A 20,930-nucleotide genomic window follows, 5' to 3' on the forward strand; every position below is an offset into this window, starting at 1 on the left:
TCTGTCTCTGTGTCTCTCTGTCTCTGTGTCTCTCTGTCTCTGTGTCTCTCTGTCTCTGTGTCTCTCCGTCTCTGTGTCTCTCCGTCTCTGTGTCTCTCCGTCTCTGTGTCTCTCCGTCTCTGTGTCTCTCCGTCTCTGTGTCTCTCCGTCTCCGTGTCTCTCCGTCTCCGTGTCTCTCCGTCTCCGTGTCTCTCCGTCTCCGTGTCTCTCCGTCTCCGTGTCTCTCCGTCTCCGTGTCTCTCCGTCTCCGTGTCTCTCCGTCTCCGTGTCTCTCCGTCTCCGTGTCTCTCCGTCTCCGTGTCTCTCCGTCTCCGTGTCTCTCCGTCTCCGTGTCTCTCCGTCTCCGTGTCTCTCCGTCTCCGTGTCTCTCCGTCTCCGTGTCTCTCCGTCTCCGTGTCTCTCCGTCTCCGTGTCTCTCCGTCTCCCCGTCTGTCCGTCTCCCCGTCTGTCCGTCTCCCCGTCTGTCCGTCTCCCCGTCTGTCCGTCTCCAGAAAAAGACGCAGTGTGCGCACAGCTAATTTTTTCTTCCATAGGTTTTGCTGGGGAATGTCTGTAGAAAGGTTACAACCATTTTCTCAAAAAATTTCTCCAGCAAAAAAAAAACCGCGGGTAAAAACACAGTGTGCGCACAGGGCCTAAAGGTACAATGATTGTTCAAACAGGCGCTCGGTGCACCCTTGGCGCTGACAAAACTGTTCAGTGCACTTAAATGTTTAGCCACACCAAGGGTGCACCGAGCGCCTGCACTTGGTGTGAATACACACCCATTAAACAAATTTGCAAAGTTGTAAATAACCTGTGTGACATAATTATGGCGCATCTTGGCCTGCTTGCCCGAAAGACAACACACAGTCCGGACCAGAGCAATCGTGCTATAGAGTAGCTCGGCCGTTCGGGAAATGCCCTAATTTTCCTATTGCTCCTTGAGCTGGAGTTTGCAGGTGTGTAGTAATCCTCAAACCACAACGCGAGCTCCTTATTGATGGCTTCTGTCCCGTAAACGATGTTTTGTAGACGCACGCTCTCCATTTCACTGCTTAGGATGGAGATTATTGGACCTTGTACACATTACTTCTCTTTTTGTTTTTTTTTCAGATAACAAGGAGCTGGTGAGCTGGATGCGTGGCCACGAGAGTACCGTCACATCCATCTCCGTACACGGGTCCGGCAGATATGCCGTCACCACGTCCAGCGAGACGGCCCAGCTCTGGGACTTGGATACCTTCCAGAGAAAAAGAAAGCTGAACGTTCGCCAGTCAGTAGGGATCCAAAAGGTGGGCGCATGACGCTTCTATATGCAGTACTGTAGGGACGTACACAATCACAAAGTACAGTTTTATTTATTACATACTGTATGTCAAGAGGGTATAATCTGTCCCAGCAAACTTAGACTGTCCATTGGATTAGCTGCAAGCTGTAGTTTTAACCCCTTCAGCCCCCGGGCACTTTCTGTTTTTGCGTTTTTGTTTTTTGCTCCCCTTCTTCCAAGAGCCGTAACTTTTTTTTTATTTTTCTGTCAATTTTGCCATATGAGGGCTTGATTTTTGCGGGACGAGTTGTACTTTTGAATGAAACCATAAGTTTTACCATATAGTGTACTGGAAAACGGCAAAAAAATTCCAAATGCGGAAAAATTGCTTAAAGTGTGATTGTACAATAGTTTTTGGGATATTTTATTCACAGTGTTCACTATGTGGTAAAACTGATGTGTGGGTGTGATGCCTCAGGTCAGTGCCAGTTTGTAGACACCAAACATGTATAGGTTTACGTGTATTTAAGGGGTTAAAAAAAATTCACAAGCTTGTCCAAAAAAAATGGCGCACGTTTTGCGCCATTTTCCAAAACCCGTAGCGTTCTCATTTTTCGGGATCTATGGCTCAGTGACGGCTTATTTTTTGCGTCTCGACCTGACTTTTTGTAACGGTACCAGTTTGCGCAGATGCTACGTTTTGATCACCTGTTACTGCATTTTGCGCAAAATTTGCGGCGACCAAAAAACGTAATTTTGGCGTTTGGAATTTTTTTGCCGCTACGCTGTTTACTGATCTGATTAATTGATTTTATAGTTTGATAGATCGGGCGTTTCTGAACATGGCGATACCAAATAAGTGTATATTTTTTTTAACCATTTAATTTTCAATGGGGTGAAAGGGGAGTATTTGAACTTTTTAGTTTTTGGTTTTTTTTTAATTTTTTAAAATTTTTTTTTTTTTTTTTTTTTATTTTACTAGTCCCCCTAGGGTGCTATAGCGATCAGCAATCCGATCGCTCTGCACTATCTGCTGATCACAGCTACAGAGCTGAGAACTGCAGAGTTGGTGCTTTACTTTCAATGCCGGCCGTATTCCGGCATTGAGAGGAAGTGACTCATGTTAGCTACAGGCGTCATCACATGACCCTGTGCTACCATGGCAACCACCGAAAGTCACGTGATCATGTCACGTGACTTCCGATGGGGGCGGGGTGACTGTCATGGCGGCGCGCATATACATCTCACTGCCAGATTTTGGCAGCGAGATGTAAGGGGTTAATGGCCGCGGGTAGAAGCGATTCCACCCGCGACTAGCAGCACACATGTCAGCTGTTGAAAACAGCTGATATGTGCGCGGATCTCCGCCACCTGCCCACGGCAGGGGGCGGGGATTAACTGCTCACGATCCATGTCGTACCCAGTACGTCATGGGTCGTTAAGGGGTTAAACCCCTCTACAGCTTGGATGGCTTTTATCAGGGCAATGGTTCAACTGAGCGTTCATCCGGCAGCTGTATTGGCCTTCTTTCCCATACACAGGAACTCTTCAGCTGTGCCGAATGTTCCTGCATTCTCTATGAGAAAGCTGCTGCCAAACGTCTCTTGCGGCAGCTTATTTCAGGGAGACCAAAAAGATCTGCAAGCTGAAACTATAAATGCCAGATCCTTATCTTCCCTGACATCATCTGTCCGGGGCTCCCATACACATTAGACAGTGGATAGCAGCAAGTTCACCCAAGGTAAGTCTAATGTTTATGTGGTGACCTAATGGGACAACCATGGAGTACCAGCCTCCTAAAAACAAAAAAAAAATCTCCAGTTCTAGATTATCCGGCCAGTCCTGGATTGTTTATATTACCCCTCTGTCATAGGAAGCTAATTGATATATTATACGCCATTGGGTGCATCATAGATGATAAAGGGGCAGAACCCTTAGATTACATGTGGACACCAGTAGAGTCCTAAAGCTGAATGATACAATGTCAGACAGTTTGATAGGAACTTGTCCTTTTAGGTAACTTAATGATAAAACATTTCCAGTGGAAAGTGATGGCATAATGAAATCTCTGATAAGGGCGCCATAGATTTGCAGAGGTGCTTCAGTCTGTGCAGGAGCTCAATCTTCATCCATTGCTTTCAATTATCAGTCCGAGCAAATAGATGAGTACAGTCAATCCGTTCTGGGAGTGTGCTTGTAAACCAAATTACTCGTTCAGTAAAGCAAGATTTCCCATAGGAAATAATGCAAGCTCCGACAATTCGTTCCACAACTTGTTAAATGTCCCATCCTGGTCCCCTGTTGTGCCATTCCACACACACACACACACGCACATATTATGCTCACTTTGCCTTCCGTTCCATCGCCGTCCTCCTGGATCTTGAAGCTCACCAGTACAGGATATGTATCAGGTAACCATTCGTGACAAGGGAGGAGCTTCCGTTGCCAGAGCGCTGACGTCAAAGGCAGGAGCCGCTTGCCTCTGGCCAGCGCGCTGCCTTTAAGTAGCGGCTGACAGCGGAAGTTCCTCCCTCGTCACGATGGTTGCCGATACACATCCTGTAGCGGCGAACTGTGAGATCCAGGAGACCAGCGATGGAACGGAAGGTACACATATTATGCTCCCCTTAACTTCCGTTCCATCGCCGGCCTCATGGTTCTTGTAGTTCGCCGGTACAGGATGTGTATCTGGTAACCATCGTGACGAAGGAGTGACTTCCTCTGTCAGCTGCTACTCAAAGGCAGCGTGCTGACCAATCAAAGGCAAGTGGCTCCTGCCTTTGACGTCAGCACTCTGGGTGCGGAAGTTCCTCCCTTGTCGCGATGGTTACCCCATACACATCCTTTACCAGCGAACTACAAGATCCGGGAGGCCGGCAAGGGAACAGAAGGTAAGGTGAGCATAATATGTGTGTGTTTGTGTGGACTGCAAGAGCTGGTCAGAGTGCGGTGATTGTACAGACCCGGAAGTGTGTGCGGTGAGGATTTTGCTTGTTCAGCAAAGCTTATTCGTAAACTGACTTACAAATTTACAGCAAACTTTGCTCGTTAAGTGAAATACTTGCTAACGGGGTTACTCATTAAGCGAGGTTCCACTGTATCTGTAAAAATAACACTGTATGAGCGCCCTCTGCTGGATTCACCTCCTCACTGCCAGTGCTTTGGTGCTTGCTTTATTTTTTATTACGGTCATAATTCTCCATTGCAGTGTGTAATTTCTCCTTCACTTTTTTTTTTTTTTTTTTTAACAGGTATTTTTCCTTCCATTAAGTAATACAATCCTGAGTTGCTTTAAGGATAATTCCATCTTTGCCTGGGAAAGTGATACCCTGACCTGTAAATACCAGCTGCCATCTCCGGAGGGTGGATCTGTTTTCCAGTATAAATCTTTTGCCATTACAAGGTATTTATAGTTCTCCAACATTGGGGAAATATTTTATTATGAATAATAATAATATTAACCCCTTCACGACCTTTGACGGATCTAGCCGTCATGGTGCCCTGGTACTTAAAGACCCATGACGGATACATCCGTCATGGCGAAATCGCGGCCCCGGAGCCACGGCACCGCGATCGGTTTTCAAAAACTGTAGATTCGGGAAGGAGAGGACTTGTACCTGACCTCAGGAGGGGTGGTGTCTTCTTCTTGGACCTACGGAGGCTGTGATTGGCTGAGCGGCGTTAGTCAGCCAATCACAGCCAGTGTAATGTTTTAGCCATTGAAAATGGCTGAAGCATTGAAATCCAGCTATGTCAGTGCAGCTGCAGCACTGGCCATTGGCTGGAGCTCGGTGACCTTTACTGCACCCGCCCCCAGCTCTGATTGGAGAGATCGGCCTTGTGACCGATTTCTCCAAGCACCGTGCATCTGGGACCGGGTGAGCTCGCTGTAGGAGATCACTCTCCTTAGCTTCTCCCTCCGTGGAATCTGAGGAGAGCGATCCCTGCGGGTGCCCATCTGTGAGTCACAGCCCCCGATCCACCGCTGCCCTCCTCCATCTGCTTCGCCCCTGCTCTCCCGCTGCGCCCCTGCATGTGAAGCCGCTACTCTCCCGCTGCGCCCCTACATGTGACGCCGCCACTTTCTTGCTGCGCCCCTGCATGTTACGCCGCTACTCAGCAGAAAGAGAGCAGCGGCGTCAGATGCAGGGGGTGGTGCAGCGGGAGGAGAACAGCGGCGTCAGATGCATGGGGGCATCTGATGCCGCTGCTCTCCTCACGCTGCGGCCCCCCCTGCATCTGACGCCGCTGCTCTCTTTCTGCTGCCTCCTTGTATCCACCACTGCGCCGCCCCTGCATCTGCCACTCCACTCTCCCCATCAGCCGCCGCACTCTCCCCATCAGCCGCCGCACTCTCCCCATCTTCCACTGCGCCCCTGCATCTGCCACCTCACTCCCCCATCAGCCTCTGCCCCCTCCCTGATCTGCTGCCTGCTCTCTCCCATCCCCTTAATCCTCTGCCCCCTCTCCCCCTCCCGGATCTGCTGCAATCCTGCTGCCTAGATCCATTCTGTAAGGTAGCTATCCCCAATCTCACCTCCCACTCCCCTTTCACCCTTCCCCTCTCCCCCCTTCCTCCGCCGCTCCTGCATCCGTTGTGCCCTCACCCATCCTCCGCCACTCCTCCATCCGCCGCGCCCTCTCCCATCCTCCGCCGCGCCCTCTCCCATCCTCCGCCGATCTTTTTTTTTCATCCCACCTAGTCCCCCCCTTTTTGCAGCACATCCGTGCGTTCGTCCTGATTTTTTTTTTTCTGTAAACTAAGAAAGAAATACAAATAAACTTAGGGCCAGTAAATTTATACTGTAGTAATCGTCAACTACAGTATTTTTTACTTAATATTGTAAGGGTCAGCCTAGTGCCACACATGAGAGCGATGCACAAGTCTCACACCGCATCATCCGCGGCATGGTCGCTCTCCTCCAGATAGTGTGCGGCTGTGGTGATTGCAATGCGAGATTTGTGCATCGCTCCCATGTGTGGCACTCGCCTTAGTGTCAGTTGCAGGCATATATATATATATATATATATATATAATATATTTGGACAGTGACACAAGTTTTGTTATTTTAGCTGTTTACAAAAACATGTTCAGAAATACAATTATATACATAATATGGGCTGAAAGTGCACACTCCCAGCTGCAATATGAGAGTCTTCACATCCAAATCGGAGAAAGGGTTTAGGAATCATAGCTCTGTAATGCATAGCCTCCTCTTTTTCAAGGGACCAAAAGTAATTGGACAAGGGACTCTAAGGGCTGCAATTAACTCTGAAGGCGTCTCCCTCGTTAACCTGTAATCAATGAAGTAGTTAAAAGGTCTGGGGTTGATTACAGGTGTGTGGTTTTGCATTTGGAAGCTGTTGCTGTGACCAGACAACATGCGGTCTAAGGAACTCTCAATTGAGGGGAAGCAGAACATCCTGAGGCTGAAAAAAAAGAAAAAATCCATCAGAGAGATAGCAGACATGCTTGGAGTAGCAAAATCAACAGTCGGGTACATTCTGAGAAAAAAGGAATTGACTGGTGAGCTTGGGAACTCAAAAAGGCCTGGGCGTACACGGATGAAAACAGTGGTGGATGATCGCCGCATACTTTCTTTGGTGAAGAAGAACCCGTTCACAACATCAACTGAAGTCCAGAACACTCTCAGTGAAGTAGGTGTATCTGTCTCTAAGTCAACAGTAAAGAGAAGACTCCATGAAAGTAAATACAAAGGGTTCACATCTAGATGCAAACCATTCATCAATTCCAAAAATAGACAGGCCAGAGTTAAATTTGCTGAAAAACCCCTCATGAAGCCAGCTCAGTTCTGGAAAAGTATTCTATGGACAGATGAGACCAAGATCAACCTGTACCAGAATGATGGGAAGAAAAAAGTTTGGAGAAGAAAGGGAACGGCACATGATCCAAGGCACACCACATCCTCTGTAAAACATGGTGGAGGCAACGTGATGGCATGGGCATGCATGGCTTTCAATGGCACTGGGTCACTTGTGTTTATTGATGACATAACAGCAGACAAGACTAGCCGGATGAATTCTGAAGTGTACCGGGATATACTTTCAGCCCAGATTCAGCCAAATGCCGCAAAGTTAATCGGACGGCGCTTCATAGTACAGATGGACAATGACCCCAAGCATACAGCCAAAGCTACCCAGGAGTTCATGAGTGCAAAAAAGTGGAACATTCTGCAATGGCCAAGTCAATCACCAGATCTTAACCCAATTGAGCATGCATTTCACTTGCTCAAATCCAGACTTAAGACGGAAAGACCCACAAACAAGCAAGACCTGAAGGCTGCGGCTGTAAAGGCCTGGCAAAGCATTAAGAAGGAGGAAACCCAGCGTTTGGTGATGCCCATGGGTTCCAGACTTAAGGCAGTGATTGCCTCCAAAGGATTCGCAACAAAATATTGAAAATAAAAATATTTTGTTTGGGTTTGGTTTATTTGTCCAATTACTTTTGACCTCCTAAAATGTGGAGTGTATGTAAAGAAATGTGACAATTCCTACAATTTCTATCAGATATTTTTGTTCAAACCTTCAAATTAAACGTTACAATCTGCACTTGAATTCTGTTGTAGAGGTTTATATATATATGTGTATATGTATATATATGTGTATATGTGTGTGTGTGTGTGTGTGTATGTATATATGTGTGTATATATGTGTGTATATATATATATATATATATATGTATATATATATATATATATATAATATATAACATTATGTATGTATGTATATATATAATTTTATTTATTTTATTTTTTTTTTTTTACGGACGTCTGTATTTTTTATTTTGCCAAACTAATATCTCTTTGTATGGGGGGGGGTCTAGTTTTCTACATGGGGGTAACATGTAGGGGAGCTCCACTGTTTGGGCACATCAGGGGGATCTCCAAACGCAACATGGTGCGGCTAATGATTCCAGCTAATTTTCCATTTAAAAAGCCAAATGACGCTCCTTTCCTCTGGAGCTCTGCCGTGCGCCCAAACAGGGGTTTTCTGCCACATATGAGGTATCAGCGTAGTCAGGACAAATTGCCTAACAAATTTTGCGGTCCATTTTATCCTGTTACCCCTGTACAAATTAAAAAATTGAGCCTAAAATAACATTTTTATGGAAAAAAAAGTACTTTTTTGTTTTTATGCCTCAATGTATGACGCACGTGAGGGTTCAAAGTGCTCATTACCCATCTAGATTTATGCCATGGGGGGTCTAGTTTCCAAAATGAGGTCACTTGTGGGGGAGCTCCATTGTTTAGGCACCTCAGGGGGTCTCCAAATGCAACATGGCGTACGCTAATAATTCCAACCAATTTTGCTGTGAAATGGCTCTCCTCTTCTGAGCCCCAACGTGTGCCCAAACAATCGATTTCCACCACATATGAGGTATCTGTGTACTCAGGAGAAATTGCACAATACATTTTATGGTGCATTTTTTCCTGATACCCTTGTGGAAAAAAAAAGCTACCTGGTTGCAATAACAATTTCATGGTAAAAAAAAATATATATATTTTCATGCCTGAACATTCTAAACTTTCTTTATCGTTCCTTATGGGAGACCCAGACCTTGAGTGTTTAGCTTCTGCCTCTGGAGGACACACAAAGTACTACACTTAAAAGTGTAGCTCCTCCCTCTGAGCTTATACACCCCCTGGTGAGCCAGTCCCAGCCAGTTTATTGCTTTGTGTTCAGGAGGATACATCCACACATGCATTCTCATGTTTTTTTTTCTTGATTTTTGATTTTTATTTGGAAAAAGATTAAAGAAATGGGGTCCACGTCTGGACTCCCGGCATATCCCTTCTCACCCCACTGTGTCGGTGGTGTTGTAAGGTTGATTTCCAAGGCTGGAGCCTTACATGCCGTTTTCCTTCATCATCCCTTCTGGGCTCTGGCTTGAAGTGGGATCCACCGCGGTCTCCATGCCTGACAGGAGACCGGTCTCCGTCCACAGCCCCTTGAGGATCCTGCTGGACCGGAGCACTCATCCCCAGGGACCTGGCCCTGCGTCTCAGCAGCTAAGTACTGAGACTTTCATATGTTGGGGTCCATGTCCTTTATTGTGTGGGGAGAGTGTGTTTGTGGTACTTGTTTGACATTTCCGGCGGGTTTTCGCCGAGAACCGCGCCGATGGTGCCTGCGCGTCGGCCTCGCGGCTCAAATTTAGGCCCTGGCTTCACCGGAGGCCTAGTTTCTGTTTCCTGCCCTCGCATGTCACTCATGCAGAGGGACAGGCGCGGCCGTCCTGCACAGGGGAGGGACACTCCCCACTACTTGTCCCCCCCCCCCTGCCTCTATGGCCCTCCAGTTCCCGCTCTCCTACAGGAGACGCCCCAAGTCCCGCCCTCTCTCTTCGCTCCGGCGGCCATTTTATTGGAAGGATTTATTCTGCGCTGGGCCATCCTGCACTCTGCATCCCGGCTGAGGTGCTGTGCATTGAGGGTCTGGGCTTCGGGATCTGGAGGGCACACAAACCGCTTTCTGCGGTCTGGTAAGCCACAGCCGGTCTATGGTTGTGGACCTCTGCATATACTCCCTGGGGTTCATTTACTTGTACAAGCTACTTTTTTCCCACTCCAGCAGCATGTCTCACATGAGGAGCAAGGCTCCAAAGCTTTATACTACATGCGCTGCATGCAAGCTCCTGCTGCCTGAACCGAGCACCTATCCACATTGTGAGGTCTGCTCGAACGTGGAGGTGCCACAGCCTGGAGTCTCACCCCCAGTGGTCTCTCAGGCTGCTTCTGCACCTGTGGCTGAACCCCCGGCCTGGGTAGAGTCTTTTTCTAGGTCTATATCCCAGTCATTTGCTGAGTCCATGGGACTTCTGTCCAGGACCTTGATGAATATGCATCAGCCCCCTTCACAGGGTGCCTCTAATGTTCTTGCTAAGGGTCCTTTAGGATCCCTACCCTCTGCCCTCCGTCCACCGGAGCTCACAGAGGATTTATCATCAGGACACAGACCCCGTCCACCTAAGAGGTGCCGCAGGGTTTCCTCTCCCTCCTCATCCCGTGGCTCTGTCTCAGAGGACTCGCAGGATGAGGAGGATGCCTTTACAGGGGGCTCGGAGGCTAACTCCATGTGCCCCATTGATCTTTCCGAGGGTGACTCAGAACTTAGTGACTTGATTGCGTCCATTAATTCTGTACTGGATCTCAATCCGCCAGTATCAGAAGAGCAACCCTCTCTGGCAGAAAAGCACCAGTTTACCTCGCCTAAGAAAGTAAAGAGTGTGTTCTTTAACCACTCCAGTTTTCAGACTGCTGTGAACAAGCCCAGGGCCTGTCCTGACAAACGCTTCCCAAAGCGTGGTTCTGATGACCGGTTTCCCTTTCCACCTGAGGTGGTCAAGGAGTGGGCTCAATCCCCAAAGGTAGACCCTCCAGTGTCTAGACTCTCAGCCCGGACCGTTGTCTCGGTGGCTGATGGCACTTCCCTTAAGGATGCCACTGACCGTCAGATTGACCTTTTGGCCAAATCCGTGTATGAAGCTGCGGGGGCCGCGTTTTCCCCTACTTTTGCAGCAGTGTGGGCCCTCAAAGCCATTTCTGCTTCTCTAGAGGAGATACATTCTCTCACCAGGGAACCTATGCCCGAGATGGTTTCTTTAACCTCTCAAGCTTCAGTTTTTTCTTCTTATGCCATGTCTGCCATGCTAGAGGCTGCTCACCGTACTGCGGTGGCTTCGGCTAATTCCCTCGTTATCCGCAGGATCTTGTGGCTTCGAGAGTGGAAGGCAGATGTTTCTTCAAAGAAGTACCTTGCTGGGCTCCCTTTTGCTGGTTCCCGGCTGTTCGGTGAACAGCTCGATGAAATTATTAAAGAGGCTAAAGAGGCTACTGGCGGGAAGAGTACTTCCATGCCACAAGCCAAGACCAGGAAACCTACCCAGGGTAGGATTCAGCCAAGGTTTCGTTCCTTTCGTTCCTCCAACTGGTCGTCCTCTAAGCCCTCCGCCTCGTCCGCTAACTCAGCTAAGGACCAGAAATCCAAGTGGCGCTCAAAAGCGCGTCCACAGAAGACCGCAGGAGGTTCTGCCACTAAGGCAGCCTCCTCGTGACTCTCTGCCCGCTCCAGCAACGTCCTTAGTCGGTGGCAGGCTCTCCCACTTTGGCGACGTTTGGTTTCAACAAGTCTCCGATCAGTGGGTGAGAGATATCATTTCTCACGGCTACAGGATAGAATTCTCTTCCATCCCGCCAAACAGATGTTTTCTCTCAACTCCCCCCTGCTCCAAGGCCGCCGCCTTCTCACAGGCTGTGACAGCCTTGCAGGCCAACTAGTAACGACGAGTAATTGTACCAGTTCCCGTCCGGGAACGGTTCAGAGGTTTTTACTCAAACCTCTTCCTAGTTCCCAAAAAGGACGGTACCTTCCGGCCCATCCTGGATCTCAAGCTTCTCAACAAGCATGTTCGGGTGCGGCACTTTCGCATGGAGTCTCTGCGATCAGTCATTGCCTCAATGACCCAAGGAGATTTCCTGGCGTCCATCGACATCAGAGATGCCTATCTGCATGTGCCAATTGCAGTTTCTCACCAGCGTTGGCTACGCTTTGTAATAGGAGAAGATCATTTCCAATTCGTGGCTCTCCCCTTCGGGTTAGCCACGACGCCTCGGGTATTCACCAAGGTCATGGCAGCAGTGATCGCGGTTCTGCACCTTCAGGGGTTGGCAGTGCTCCCTTACCTGGACGACCTTCTAATCAAGGCTCCATCCAGCGCAGACAGTCAGCGGAGTGTCTCGCTCACTCTCGCCACTCTAGCCCAATTCGGGTGGCTTGTCAATCTTCCTAAATCCACTCTGACTCCAACCCAGAGTCTCACGTACCTAGGGATGCGGTTCGAGACTCTGCCGGCACTGGTGAAGTTGCCCTTAGACAAACAGCTGTCACTTCAGTTGGTGGTGCGCTCTCTGCTGAGGCACCACCGTTATACCCTCAGGCGTCTGATGCAGGTGCTGGGTCAAATGGTGGCGTCCATGGAGGCGGTTCCCTTTGCCCAGTTCCATCTGCGCCCCCTGCAGCTGGACATTCTCCGCTGTTGGGACAAGCTGCCTTCCTCCTTACACAAGTCAGTGGCTCTGTCGCCACGGACCAGGAGCTCTCTTCAGTGGTGGCTTCGGCCCCTCTCCCTGTCCCAGGGGCGCTCCTTCCTGGCCCCGTCCTGGGTGATTCTCACCACGGATGCCAGTTTATCCGGTTGGGCAGCGGTATGTCTCCACCACCGAGTGCAGGGCACTTGGACTCCGTCCGAGTCAGCCCTTTCAATCAATGTGCTGGAAACCAGAGCCGTGCTTCTAGCTCTCCTAGCCTTTCACCACCTGTTGGCGGGCAGGCACATTCGAGTCCAGTCAGACAACGCGACAGCGGTTGCCTACATCAACCATCAGGGCGGGACACGCAGCCGCCTGGCAATGTTGGAGGTGCAACGCATCCTTCAGTGGACGGAGGACTCCGGGTCCACCATATCCGCAGTCCACATTCCAGGCGTGGACAACTGGGAGGCAGATTATCTCAGCCGTCAAACCGTGGACGGTGGCGAGTGGTCCCTGCACCCGGCAGTATTTCAGTTGATCTGCCGCAAATTGGGTACTACGGACGTGGACCTAATGGCATCCTGTCACAACAACAAAGTCCCTGTTTACGTGGCACGCTCTCACGATCCTCAGGCCTTCGCCGCGGACGCTCTGGTTCAAGACTGGTCCCAGTTTCGTCTGTCCTACGTGTTTCCCCCTCTAGCTCTCTTGCCCAGAGTCCTGCGCAAGATCAGAATGGAGGGTCGTCGAGTCATCCTCATTGCACCGGACTGGCCCAGGCGAGCTTGGTATCCGGACCTACTCCAACTGTCCGTAGGGATGCCGTGGCATCTCCCGGACCGTCCAGACCTACTCTCGCAAGGTCCGTTTTTCCGCCCGAATTCTGCGGCAGTCAAATTGACGGCGTGGCTCTTGAGTCCTGGATTTTGACGGCTTCTGGTATTCCTCCTGAAGTCATCTCCACTATGACTCGGGCCCGTAAGTCTTCCTCAGCTAAGATCTATCACAGGACTTGGAAAATTTTCCTGTCCTGGTGTCGCTCTTCCGGCCATCCTCCTTGGCCGTTTTCTTTGCCGACCCTTCTGTCTTTTCTACAGTCCGGTCTGCAGCTAGGACTGTCCCTCAACTCTCTCAAGGGACAAGTCTCAGCTCTGTCAGTTCTGTTCCAGCGGCGTCTCGCTCGGCTGGCTCAGGTCCGCACCTTCATGCAGGGCGCGTCTCACATCATTCCGCTTTACCGGCGGCCCTTGGATCCCTGGGACCTTAACTTGGTTCTCACGGTCTTGCAGAAACCCCCCTTTGAGCCTCTTAGGGAGGTTTCTTTGTATCGTCTTTCACAGAAAGTGGCCTTTCTGGTTGCCGTAACTTCTCTCAGGAGAGTCTCTGATTTGGCTGCGCTCTCCTCGGAGTCACCTTTTTTAGTCTTTCATCGAGACAAGGTGGTTCTCCGTCTGACTCCGGACTTTCTTCCTAAGGTGGTCTCTCCCTTCCACCTTAACCAGGACATTATCTTACCTTCCTTCTGTCCGGCCCCTGTTCATCGCTTTGAAAAAGCTCTACATTCTCTAGATCTGGTGCGTGCTCTCCGGATCTATGTATCTCGCACCGCTGCGCTTAGGCAGTGCACCTCTTTTTGTGCTAACCACAGGTCGGCGCAAGGGCCTCCCTGCTTCTAAGCCGACCTTAGCCCGTTGGATTAGGTCGACCATTTCGGACGCCTACCGGAGTACGCAGGCGCCTCCCCCGCCGGGTATCAAAGCACACTCGACCAGAGCTGTCGGTGCCTCTTGGGCTTTTAGGCACCAGGCTACGGCTCAACAAGTCTGTCAGGCTGCCACTTGGGCTACCCTGCATACCTTCTCGAAGCACTACCAAGTGCATGCTCATGCTTCGGCAGATGCGAGCTTGGGCAGACGCATCCTTCAGGCGGTGGTCACCCATTTGTGAAGTTAGGTTCTGTCTACTTCTTAGTTTTTCTGTTTATTTCCCACCCAGGGACTGCTTTGCAACGTCCCAAGGTCTGGGTCTCCCAAAGGAACGATAAAGAAAAAGAGAATTTTGTTTACTTACCGTAAATTCTTTTTCTTATAGTTCCGTCTTGGGAGACCCAGCACCTTCCCTGTTGCCTGTTGGCAATTTCCTTGTTCCGCGTGTTTTCACCGTCTGTTGTCGTGGACAGAGTCTCCGGTTGTTCCGGCTCTTGCTCTGTTCTACTTGTGGGTGGCTATTCTCCTTCAGCTTTTGCACTAAACTGGCTGGGACTGGCTCACCAGGGGGTGTATAAGCTCAGAGGGAGGAGCTACACTTTTAGGTGTAGTACTTTGTGTGTCCTCCGGAGGCAGAAGCTAAACACCCATGGTCTGGGTCTCCCAATACGGAACTATAAGAAAAAGAATTTACGGTAAGTAAACAAAATTCTCTTTTTTGTGAAGCATCAGGGGTTCAAAGTGTTCAGTAAACATATAGACAAATTCCATGAGGGGTCTAGTTTCCAAAATGGGGTCACTTGTGGGGGAGCTCCATTGTTTAGGCACCTCAGGGGGTCTCCAAACACAACATGGCATCCACTAACGATTCCAGACAATTTTGCTTTTGAAAAGTCAAATGTCGCTCATTGCCTTCCGAGCCCTGCTATGCGCCTTAACATTTGACTTCCACTACATATGAGGTATCTGTGTACTCAGGAGAAAATGCACAATACATTTTATGTTGCAATTTTTCCTGATACCCTTGTGAAAAAAAAGCTACCTGGTTGAAGTAACAATTTTGTGTTTTTTTTTTTTTTGTTTTGTTTTTTTTTTTTTTATTTTCACGGCTAAAAGTTATTAACTTTTGTGAAGCCCCCAGAGGTTCAAAGTGCTCAATAAACATCTAGATATATTCCATGAGGGGTCTAGTTTCCAAAATGAGGTCACTTGTGGGGGAGCTCTATTGTTTAGGCACCACAGGGGGTCTCCAAACGCAACATCGCATCTGCTAATTATTCCAGACAATTTTGCTTTCAAAAATTTCAAATGATGCTCCTCTTCCGAGCCTTGCAGTGCGCCCAATCGATTTCCCCCATATATGAGATATCTGTGTACTCAAGAGAAATTGCACAATTAATTTTATGGTGCATTTTTCCTGATACTCTTGTGAAAATGCTAAATTTTATGGCTAAAGTAACATTTTTGTGTAAAAAAAAAAAAAAAAAAAAAAAAAAAAAAAAGTAAAATTTTCATTTTTTCCTTCCACATTGCTTTGGTTGCTGTAAAGCTCCTAAAGGGTTAATAAACTTCTTGGATGTAGTTTTGAGCAGTGTGAGGGGTGCAGATTTTAGAATGGGGTCACTTTTGGGTATTTTCTGTCACCTCGGCCTCTCAAAGTCACTCCAAATGTGATGTGGTAGTTAAAAAAATTTTTTTTGTAAATTTTGTTGGAAAAATGAAAAATTGCTGATGAACTTTGAACCCTTCTAACTTCCTAACGGAAAAAAAATGTGTTTCGAAAATTGCGCTGGTGTAAAGTAGACAAGTGGGAAATGTTATATAGTAACTATTTTGTGTGACATCTCACAGATTTATGGGAATAAAATTTCAAATTTTGAAAATTGCGAAATTTTCGCCAAATTTCCAAAATTTTCACAAATAAACGCAAAACATATTGGCCTAAATTTACCACTGACATGAAGTACAATATGTCACAAAAAAACAATGTCAGAATCGCCAGGATCCGTTGAAGCGTTCCAGAGTTATAACCTGTCAAAGTGACACTGGTCAAAATTGCAAAAAATGGCCCGGTCTTTAAGGTGAAAACAGGCTGGGGGTGAAGGGGTTAATAATATATATATATTTTCTTCGGCGCTCCATTGGGAGACCCAGACGATTGGGTGTATAGCTACTGCCTCCGGAGGCCACACAAAGCATTACACTAAAAAGTGTAAGGCCCCTCCCCTTCTGGCTATACACCCCCCGTGGGATCACGGGCTGCTCAGTTTTCAAGCTTTGTGCGAAGGAGGTCAGACATCCACGCATAGCTCCACTGTTTTTAGTCAGCAGCAGCTGCTGACTATGTCGGTTGGAAGAAAAGTGGGCCCATATGGGGCCCCCAGCATGCTCCCTTCTCACCCCACTTGCGGTTTGTAAGGTTGAGGTACCCATTGCGGGTACGGAGGCTGGAGCCCACATGCTGCTTTCCTTCCCCATCCCCCCTGAGGGCTCTGGTGAAGTGGGATCTTACAGGTCTCCAGGCACTGAGACCGGGCTCCATCCACAGACCCAGAGAACCTGCTGGATATGGAGCTGAGTATCGTCAGGGACAGGGCCCTGCTACATTAAGGTACTCTGTGTCCCCGGGCAAGCGCGCACACACACACCAACATTGCTGGGAGTGTTAGTGCGCCGGGGGCAACAGCGCGGAGCGCTCGTGCTATTATTCACTGCAGCTTAGCTGAGTGAATTTATGTATTGGGAACTGCCGCGCCGGCCGCTGCTGGGTGTTTTTTGCACTGTGGCGCGGCTGGGACTTGTGGTGCGCCGGGGACTTCCGCGCTGGCCGTGCACAAGGACGGCCGCGCTTATTACTCGAGTCCCCGGCTTTGCGGCCTAGTTTTCGTTTCGTTCCCGCCCCCAGCCCTGCCAGTCAGGAGAGGGGCGGGACGCTGTACAGAAAGTCAGCGCCGAGGGCTGGAGTCTGCTTTGCATTCTCCAGCCCCCTTCACTGGACACAGTGGGACGCCAGTTTCCCGCTCTTGTCTGGGGCACGCCCACGGCCCGCCCCTCTTCTTAGGACGCCGGCAGCCATTCCTGCACGCAGTCCGAGCTGGGGAACGGAGACAAGCTCTGGGCAACCAGTCACAGGGCTCTGGCGACCACACACCCGCGTTATAGGCGGGCGGTAAGCAGCACCTGAAGTGCTGACCCCACTAAATACCGAAGTGTCCATTTATATTTTATGCTTGTATAACACTGCACTGTAGGTCGCTATTTTTGGCTATATGCCCTCCTAGATGGCGAGATAACAGCAGCAAAAAAGCAACGGTGCTAAGGCACAGGCTTTCTATGCTGCTTGTATTGCATGTGCTGAAGTGTTCATTTGTACTTATGCTTGTATGCTATACATTGCACTGTACGGTCGCTACTCTTGGCTATATTCTCCTAGATGGCTGGACAACAGCAGCAAAAAAGCAAGGGTGCCAAGGCACAAGCTTTATAGGCTGCTTGTATTGCATGTGCTGAAGTGTTCATTTGTACTTATGCTTGTATGCTATACATTGCACTGTACGGTCGCTACTCTTGGCTATATTCTCCTAGATGGCTGGACAACAGCAGCAAAAAAGCAAGGGTGCCAAGGCACAGGCTTTCTATGCTGCTTGTATTGCATGTGCTGAAGTGTTCATTTGTACTTATGCTTGTATGCTATACATTGCACTGTACGGTCGCTACTCTTGGCTATATTCTCCTAGATGGCTAGACTACAGCAGCAAAAAAGCAACACAGGCTTTCTATGCTGCTTTTACTGCATGTGATACTGTTCCACCGGCAGGTTCCACTGACCCCCATTGTGTGCAATGCTCCCCTGTAGCACTTGGTCAGCCGGGGTCTCTACTAGAGGTGGCCAAAGGAACCACCTGTGAACCCTGTCCAGGGACAGGGACGGAGTTGCAGTTTCGGCTGATAGATTGTCATGGGCTCCCTTCCTGCAATCTGGTTTGGGAAAAGGTTTGTCGCTCGGCTCCCTTAAAGGACAAGTCGCAGCGCTGTCGGTATTCTTTCAGAAGCGCCTAGTACGACTTCCTCAGGTACGCACGTTCCTGCAGGGGGGTTATCACATTGTCCCTCCGTACAAGAGGCCGTTAGACCCATGGGATCTGAACAGGGTATTAATTGCTCTCCAGGAGCCGCCCTTCGAGCCTCTGAGGGATGTTTCACTTTCTCGACTTTCACAGAAAGTGGCCTTTCTGGTAGCGGTCACGTCTCTTCGGAGAGTGTCCGAACTAGCAGCGCGGTCATCCAAAGCTCCCTTCCTGGTGTTCACCAAGACAAGGTAGTGCTGCGCCCGATCCCAGAGTTTCTCCCTAAGGTGGTATCCCCTTTTCATCACAATCAGGATATCTCCTTACCTTCCTTTTATCCTTATCCATTTCATCGATATGTAATGGCTTTGCATTGTTGAATCTGGTGTAGAGCACCCAGAATCTACATTTCCCGCACGGCGTCCCTGCGCCGCTCGGATGCACTCTTTGTCCTTGTCACTGGTCAGCGCAAGGGGTCGCAGGCTGCAAAATCCACCCTGGCTTGATGGATCAAGGAACCAATCCTTGAAGCCTACCGTTCTACTGGGCTTCCGGTTCCATCAGGGCTGAAGGCCCATTCTACCAGAGCCGTGGGTGCGTCCTGGGCATTACGGCACCAGGCTACGGCTCAGCAGGTGTGCCAGGCGGCTACCTGGTCGAGTCTCCACACCTGCACCAAGCATTTTCAGGTGCATACTTACGCTTAGGCGGATGCCAGCCTAAGTAGATGAGTCCTGCAGGAGGCGGTTGCCTCCATGTAGGGAAGGGCTGTTTTTACAGTCCAAACTTGAGGTATTCATTTACCCACCCAGGGACTGCTTTTGGACGTCCCAATCGTCTGGGTCTCCCAATGGAGCGCCGAAGAAGAAGGGAATTTTGTTACTTACCGTAAATTCCTTTTCTTCTAGCTCCAATTGGGAGACCCAGCACCCGCCCCTGTTTCCTTCGGGATTTTTGGTTTGTTCGGGTACACATGTTGTTCATGTTGAATGGTTTCAGTTCTCCGATGTTCCTTCGGATTGAATTTGTTTAACCAGTTATTGGCTTTCCTCCTTCTTGCTTTTGCACTAAAACTGAGCAGCCCGTGATCCCACGGGGGGTGTATAGCCAGAAGGGGAGGGGCCTTACACTTTTTAGTGTAATGCTTTGTGTGGCCTCCGGAGGCAGTAGCTATACACCCAATCGTCTGGGTCTCCCAATTGGAGCTAGAAGAAAAGGAATTTACGGTAAGTAACAAAATTCCCTTCTTTTTATTTATTTATTTTTTTAATAATAATAATAATAATAATTTTTATAGAGCACCATGGTGCTGTAGATGAGAAGAGATTACATGCAGAATACATGTACACGTTACCATAGACAGACTAGTACAGAGGGAAGAGGGCCCTGCCCTGAAATATTAATGGGATTCTTAGGCTATGTGCACACATTAAGTATTTGGTGCAGAAATTTCTGCATCCATTGGCAAGAAAAATGCAGTGTAAGATATGTGCGTTTTTTTTGTTTTTTGTTTTTTTTTTTAAGCGTTTGATGCATTTTTACATGTGTCTTTGGCACAGATTTTTCCCCCACTCATTAGTATGGATGAAATCTGCAGCAAAAAAAAATAATTCACAGAATCCACAAGTAAAAATAAAAAGGAACATGCGCATGAGACGGAGGATTCTTCATTTGGCTAGCATTAGGAAACCCTTTAGGTTTTGTAACAAAACCGCGTGGGAAAAAAAAACGCAACAAAACTACAACATATGTACAAGCCCTTTAACCCCTTCATGACCGGCCGATTTTTCGCTTCCCGTTTTTTGTTTGTTTTTTCTTTGTCGCTCCATTGGGAGACCCAGACAATTGGGTGTATAGCTTCTGCCTCCGGAGGCCACACAAAGTATTACACTTTAAAAAGTGTAACCCCTCCCCTCTGCCTATACACCCTCCCGTGCATCACGGGCTCCTCAGTTTTATGCTTTGTGTGGAAGGAGGCACACATCCACTCATCTTCTCATTTTAGTTATATCGGTTGGAAGAAAAGTGGGCCCCCACGGGGCCCCCGGCATGTTCCCTTCTCACCCCACTTTGTCGGCGGTGCTGTTAAGGTTGAGGTACCCATTGTGGGTACAAAGGCAGGAGCCTCATGCCGTCTCCTTCACCATCCCTTAGCGGCTCTGGGAGAAGTGGGATCCTCAGCGGTCATCCAGTCACTGGGACCGTGCTCCCTCCGCAGCCCCTGGGGGAAGCTGTCGGACAGGAGTCTGTTTATCCTCAGGGACCGGGCCCTGCATCACTAAGGTACTCTGTACCCCCATGGGGGATGTGCATGGAGCGCCTACATCCCGGACGCTGCAGCAGCTGCTTATTTGTGACGGCCGGCGGACTTCCGCGCCGACCGCGCCTGTTTGTCGGCCGCGGTATTAAATTTAGTCCCCGGCTTCAATTGCGGCCTAGTTGCAAAACTCCCGCCCCCGGGCCTGTCTATCAGGGATAAGGGCGGGACTGCCGGCCTGACGTCGGCTGTGAGGGCCAGGGCATCCTGTATGTTCCTCCCAGACCTCACTGATCACTGTGGGGACTCCAGATTCCCGCACTTTTTCTAACGCCGCCCCCGGCTTCTCTCCTCCCCTGAGAGCTCCGGCAGCCATTTCTTTGGCATTCTGCCTGTGGAAGTTTTCCTGGACAGAGCTCTGCAACGCTGGGAGACCTAAGGCAGGGAATCTGGAGGACACACACCCCGCTTTTTAGCGGTCGGTAAGCCACACCGGTCACCCGGTGCTGGTCCCCTCAGGGTGACGGAATAGATACCATATATATTTATATATTTCTGTTCGGTCGGGCTGTATACCCTCCCCATATACCCTCAGTGATC

General features: G+C 49.2%; 1 protein-coding gene across 1 annotated transcript in view; it reads left to right on the plus strand.

The window, feature by feature from the left end:
• Positions 1–20,930, plus strand: part of TBC1D31 (TBC1 domain family member 31) — a 217,251-nt gene that overhangs the window by 34,092 nt on the left and 162,229 nt on the right. Inside the window, exons 5-6 of the mRNA XM_075316197.1 lie at positions 1,096–1,274; positions 4,501–4,652. Coding sequence (XP_075172312.1) covers positions 1,096–1,274; positions 4,501–4,652 — 331 coding nt within the window. The remainder of the gene's footprint in view (positions 1–1,095; positions 1,275–4,500; positions 4,653–20,930) is intronic.

Source organism: Anomaloglossus baeobatrachus, chromosome 6, assembly GCF_048569485.1.
Source record: "Anomaloglossus baeobatrachus isolate aAnoBae1 chromosome 6, aAnoBae1.hap1, whole genome shotgun sequence".
Lineage (NCBI taxonomy): Eukaryota > Metazoa > Chordata > Amphibia > Anura > Aromobatidae > Anomaloglossus > Anomaloglossus baeobatrachus.